General features: G+C 47.1%; 2 protein-coding genes across 2 annotated transcripts; both read right to left on the bottom strand.

Moving 5' to 3' along the window:
* Positions 1-1229: 1229 nt before the first annotated feature.
* PPTG_23621 (hypothetical protein) lies at positions 1230-1757 on the bottom strand (the record flags this gene model as incomplete). The annotated part of the gene is made up of 2 exons (XM_008912194.1): positions 1230-1262; positions 1668-1757. Coding segments are annotated over 2 exons (123 nt in total), but the record flags the coding sequence as incomplete, so codon positions are not given.
* Positions 1758-4479: 2722 nt separating this feature from the next.
* On the bottom strand, positions 4480-5954 carry PPTG_15153 (hypothetical protein; the record flags this gene model as incomplete). Its single annotated transcript, XM_008912193.1, has 3 exons — positions 4480-5179; positions 5255-5385; positions 5451-5954. The coding sequence occupies 3 exons, from the start codon at positions 5952-5954 to the stop codon at positions 4480-4482; spliced, it is 1335 nt and encodes a 444-aa protein (XP_008910441.1).
* Between the last annotated feature and the right edge of the window lie 552 nt (positions 5955-6506).

Raw genomic sequence — 6506 nt, 5'->3', positions numbered from 1 at the left:
AAAGCCAACAGCCAAATTCATATAGTGCGCACAGAAATTCAAAACCCCGTCAGATTTGCTACCCTTACAACGCTATTTCCCGCCAAACCTGTTTAGTTCCCAACTTGCCTATCATCAAAGCAAAGTGCGCGTTGGTGATGTGGCAACGGGTGGGAGAACGCGGTTACACAGCCAAGGTGTTACGATTTCGGCAAGAAGAGGGTCGGCTGCAAGCTCAAGAAAACTGGAGCGATGGTGATAACCGTTCTTTCTGGGACGCACAGAATTGCCGGTCGCTGTTGTGCAAGGAAGCGTTTAATTGCGTTTATGCATATAGAGAATAGTATTTTCTATCGTGTTGAGCATGGGATAGTAAGGCCCCTGCTTCAACATTTGCGCGTCCATGATTATGTCTTCGTCGAACACATGCTTTGCCCGTTTGTGGCAAGTAGCGTTGTCCAGAACGAACACAAGCTCGTTAAGCGAGACGTCGTGCACCTTATGCGGCACAGAAAGTGTTGGATAAACTCGCAAGCCCAGTCAGCGGTGAAGGAACCAAACTGTGACTCCTGATAAGCCAGACCCGTGCTCAAAATGACAGCGATAATGTAAATATTCTTGCCTTTACTAGCCACGCCCGTTGACCTCGAGTGCTGCACCCACAACCTTTTGAGCACCCCAAGTTGAACTGGTTTCATCTAGATAAGATACGTTCTTGTTGTTACCGAGCGCTGTGTAGAACTTAATTACTTAGTCGTGCCGCTTTTGCTTATTGATAGTGCTGTTGCGGTTTACAACGTTGTGATGGAGTATCTTTTACAGTGAAGCAACGCCTGTCAATTGCGCTCCGCATTGTTTCACGGTTTGGAACCAAGCCAAACTTCTGCTCTACAAACTCTGCCATTTGGACTAGCGTAAGTTCCTGTGTTATGGTTAGTTCCTGGAACAGGTAGTCAACATCACCATCTAGAAGTGTTTTTGCGGGCCACCGCGCTTCTTCCGCTCTCCACTCCAGTTTCTCGTGCCCAACGCAACCTTGATCCACCCCCAGGCAGTACGCTAGTTTACACCGTGGAGCTTTGCAAAGTCCTTCTAGTTCTTCGCCTCCTGGGCGACCCGAAGAATTCAACAGCGTGCCTCGCGCGAGTAGTGTTTGTAGGGGATACCTGGCATGATGCAAATATAACAATGACTGATCCAGGCGCGCATGGGTAGCAAAATCAGCGCCAAAGCAGCACGAAGTATCTTACCATTGCGAACAACCTCGAGGCAATCGAAATACTCTGTAAAATCTGGTTTTGTATATCAAATAAGTATAGGAGTTCTTTTTGAAATTCAGTGCGCACTATTTGAACTTGACTGTTGACGTTTTGAATATCGCCGTGTAATGGTGTATAAACAACTCATAGCGTGTTGAAGACCCCAGACAAGTCGGATTGGTACCCCGAACGGGTGATCCCGGATGTACGACACCGAGTATACAAAAAAGGTTCCTTGACACCTGTAATTTTCCGAAACGGGACCTCATAGCCTATAAGCAGCGTGTCCCACACCACCAAAACAACATGTCAATGAACACGACGGAGATCAGTCACAGACACGACCCATCGTGGCACAGACGCACATCTGCAAGTCGTACCGAGCTTTGAGACGCACACAGCGCATATAGTCTACAGCACACGACACACAGAGCGCATGGCAACGGCCGTGAGAGCCCACAGCACACGACGCACAGCACACGTCGCAGAGAGCGCACATGACGCAAGCAGGTCGTGCATTATACCAGAGATGTAGAAAAGGTCGACGTCAGCATTTCGTCCGACCCAGAGTTGTTAACGATCGTGAGCGTCGTCAAGTGTTTTAATCTAACATTATGAGAGTAGTCTTTTTTTTATTAAATGCATTATTTTTTCCTAATCACGACAGCAGAAAAGAAATTTTGTCACGTGGGGTGAAAATTGCGCTATTAGCTCCTGGTGTCGTTGATTCACTATCGGCATCCCAGATGTTGTAAAAGTGATGTTGGCTACAAAGGCTGTACCACACGGCTGGCTTGGACATCTGTATTCTGGACTAGTGCGGCGTGGTCTGCGCATGTAGACACGTAATGCCTCGTTCTCTGATTGCTACCTCGACAGTTGTATTTTCCCCCTCCCTTTCCTTCACCTGCACTTCTAATTCTTCTGAATTTAGGACAGCCTGCTTGACAATAAAACGGAGACGGGAGGATACTAAATTTCTTTCAACACGAAGCTGTCAGGGCCAATAGGAACAGTAGATTCCCCAAACCCTTGCCTATACTCATTCACGTTGTGTGAGAGATGACATGCATCCATCTCACGATCGGCAGCTCCAATGCTGCGTAATGCAGCAGTAATGTATCGTGTAATGATTTCTTGTAGAGCAATCACAGCTCAATGTGTCGCTATCTACCTGACGTTTTGATTCAAAACCACTTCTGCTAGTAAAGAACTTTTATCACTGAAGCTCTGACGTATCCAGTGCGATCCCGCTTCTCTTCGCTCCACATCACGTAATTTCATGCAAGATCTGTTGAATCTTTTGCGCCATTACTCCATTTGAAGATTGTTTTCAACGAGCTGTAGCACCCGTCATATTGAATCATGGTTGACTGAAGCATCCCATATGGTGTAGAAACACGTTACCCAATAGTTATCATTTGGTTATTCGCACTTTCTACAGAATTGGTGGATTCCCACCCGTACATAAAGAGGCTGGGACGAATCTAGTTGGCGCCGCAGATACGCAGCCTGGTATATATGCCCAAGCGCACCAATGAACAGGCGGAATTTCTTCAACTTAATATTGCTACTGGTTCAGCCGCGTGCTTATCGAATGTCGTGTACGTTGCGGATGATGTGTATAACGTGACTTTAAATTCAACGGATCCTATTTCTAGTAATGTATCCATAGCTCCACGAAATGTGGCCGCGCAATGAGATCAAAGAAGACTCCAGCAGCGGTACAATTCTAAAAACAAACTGGATGTTGTCTTCATTTCTGAATGAACTACAGCTATGGCAACAATAACATTATTTCGATTTCCAACTTGAAGTAGTAAAATCAAAAACCAAGATACTTCTCAGGTTTGAATGCATTCCATCAAACATTTAATGGCTGGCATGAAGGCAAAAATACAAACTGCAGACCCCAAAAGTTATTAAAGTGTGAAAAATCGGCCTTCTGTATCAAGTTCCAACGCGACACGGGAACCGGGATTCCGGAATTCAAACCTTGCATGAGAGACGAAAGCATAGTGAACGGCATGCCCCACTCAATATCTTGTTTTGCAGAACTGCATCCTTGGCTCTGTATAACGCACTTCTCAAATCTTACAGATTCAACTTATCTCGTTTCAATAATAACCCTTGAACCTAACGTAGACTTTTTTATTGGCTGCAAACGCACTGTTGAATGAGTCGAGTTGCTGAAGTTGCCGCTCTGAAGCTTTTTTTAAACGATGAGCAAGAATTTGAATGCACGTTGTTGAGTGACGAATCGTAATTTATTCATATTTCTTGTTGGCAAGATCCCGTCTATACAATACTGCTGACCATAAACACCGCGCCGAGTCGCTGCATCGATAGGTTGCACTCCCCCCCCTCCATTCGGACGTTTTACCACACGACGGTCAAATGTTGAAGTTGTAGCCCTTCATAAAATGCTCTATGAAATGAAATAGCTCTGCAGTGGGGCTGCCGTAGCGTAGCGCCAGAAGAAGACGTTTGACTCAAAGAGTCCATCAACCTTAGTTGCGCATCCAAGGGCACTAACCAACCCACTAACTTAGGGTTGCAGAGATATTTAACCCCAAATAACTCTTAGATTCTCAATAACCAAACTGGTTATTATCTTTTATTTGCGGCCAAGCCGCCCAGGGGTAAATGTATGTGTTGGATAATTTAGTATAACTAAACCTAGTCAAATGCATAACGTGTTGATTCCAGCCCACGTAATAAGAGTCTGGTTAACTCCCCGAGTTATGCACTGAGAGTCTGTTAGCTCTCGGGGTACTCCGTACCCCTTGTGTTTTCCACACCGTAAAAACCCGTTACAAGTTCCTTGGTTATCGCCACAAAGGCATAGTATCTTGAACCCGCGCTTTGACACGCTCATGCTCAACAGCAGGAGGAGAGGATAAACGTCGTGCTCAACGAGAAAGTCGTCGTCCATTTGAAAATAGTGAACGGCGTATCGCATGTACTCGCCCATCTGGTGTCATCCGCAGCAGCGGCGAGAGATGAAAGGTGCGTATCTGAATGTCTCGCCCATTTATCCTCAAACGAAGAAGCACAATTTTCATATAGTACCTAAATCGAACGCAAGAAACCAATCCCGTTTGAGTCGACTAAAAAGGCATATGAACAAATTGGCCGGATTCAAATTTACCCTATAGAAAGCTATAGCTACTCGGAAACGTAAAAGAGACCATTCAAATCGTTATCTATCGAATAACTAAGAAACATCCTTGTCGGCTTCCTAACGGGGCATTTGTGTCGTATCAGACTCGGCTTCGCTCAGGTCGCTGCCAATCTCAAAGTCACTGTGCACAGGGTGATCATCCAACTGCATTTGGTGGCGAAGGCGCTGGTTGCGCCGGTAACGCTCTTGGTTTAGGCGACGCCGCTTTTTCATCTCTGCTCCGATCGCCAAAAGCCGATTCTGGTACTGGCGATAGCATGTCCCATTTTGCTCTCTTAACGGGTGCAAGGTGACATGGTAGTTAGTTAGACTCACGCAGATGTGGAATATATCGTCGTAAAAGGCTTCGCTCCAGCGAAACTTCTCAGCACAGACACGCCACAAACCACATATTCTTCCAAAGAAATTCTCGACAATAACTCTGTCGCTCGAGATGCGCCCATTTTGTCGTACTTCTTCCGGGTTCAGTTGGTTGCCCTTTTTGGGGTGAATGCAGCGCAGATGGGCATCAAGACCTTGATACCCTTTATCCGCGAGGACAGCCCACTCCTCCGGATAATCCGAATGAAGAGGTCCATTGTTGGGAAGACGCTGGTTTCCTTCAGCTTTGCGACGAGCTTGTTGGTGACAGGCTTGATTGTTCCTAAACACCGTGATATCAGCCGTGTTTCCTCTAGCATGGCGAGTGCAGTTGATCGCAAGACCTCGCGGATTCACGGACACCTCCACCTTGAAACCATACAACTTGTGTTTGGCACTTTAGAAAGGCATGGCTTCAGCCATAGAGCCGCTCGGACGATTCGACTGCTGAAACGTGACGTCGGTGGCGTACAATGCGCAAGGAAAGTTGTTAAACGTATGCCCCGACGTTACCAGCGCCCGCATTGTGGTCACGTCTAGTTGCGAGGTTACCCACTCTTCGTAGAGTTTTGGTGTCACCACCTCAATGAATCCCGTGATAGCCTTAATGAAAGTCGGCGTTTTCACTTTGAAAATTTTTGCCACCAGGTTCCGCCGCATTTCATGACCCCAAGCAACATGAAAAACAAGTCCTTAGCGGCGAATGTGGAGCGCCTTCCACGTCCGACGTTCCAGTACCGATGCACATGTCCACGTACAGAAAACCACAATGTGTTTATCTCGCTTGGAGAGAAGTTCGTGAGCACGGCCTCGGTTCCTCCGTCACGGTAAATACCATCAAAAATTGTGCACGTTGAGGTCGGTTCGGTGTTGTTGACGTCAACTTCATCAGAGTACCGGTTCAGCTCCTCAAGTCGAGCCTCCTCGCGATCTTCAAGTATCTCCAGCATCGACTGGAGATGGGCTCTGGACGATCGGGAGCTAGAGGCTGCCCGAGAACGAGTCGGCTCTGTGCGAACCGAGCGCGAACGTGCGGCTGCCACGCTTCTTGACGAAGCGGATGATGCAGGAGACGTCGAACGGCCTTGTGACCTCGGTAAAGTAGGCGACTGGAGAGACGACGTTGCTAGTGTTGGGGTCCGGGACGTTGCGGGCGACTGGCGAGATGGCATTGTTCCGATGTTGGTGAAGGGAATGGATCACTGAGAAGCTCGACAGTAAATTCGAAAGTGAACGCCTTCATTTCGAATTCGCACGATAGCATAGCACAAAACGTCGACCGTAAGGCGGAGCGACCGTTCGAGGGACGATGGTATAGATGATCACCAATAGAAATGTAACTCATTTGATGCCACTAATGCGTTAGAACAGCAGGTCAATGAAACACATGCTTGTATTCTTATTCTGGCAGATGACTTTTGGAAAAATGGATAACTTCTACAAAGGACTATTGATCGTACACAGTTTTGACATTAAGGTATGTATCTTTGTAATAAGCTCGTCCTCGTTCATGAGACAGTCCTTGACCGCTAGATTGAAGCGATGGCCTGCGCATCTGATGAGCGGAATGGATCCTTTCTTCCTGCCGATGTAATGGTTCACAGAGCAGTTTCGGCGAAACCTTTTCGCCAGCCAAAACCTTCACAGCACTCTAGGCCTTGTTGTATCGCGACAACGTATCAGCAAATATGACGTGCTTGCTCGGAGCATTAAGGGCCCTCCTT

This window comes from Phytophthora parasitica (genome assembly GCF_000247585.1).
Source record: "Phytophthora parasitica INRA-310 unplaced genomic scaffold supercont2.44, whole genome shotgun sequence".
Classification (NCBI taxonomy): Eukaryota; Oomycota; class Peronosporomycetes; order Peronosporales; family Peronosporaceae; genus Phytophthora; species Phytophthora nicotianae.
The sequence above is the reverse complement of the archived record's forward strand: the minus strand, read 5'-3'. Positions and strand labels throughout refer to the sequence as shown.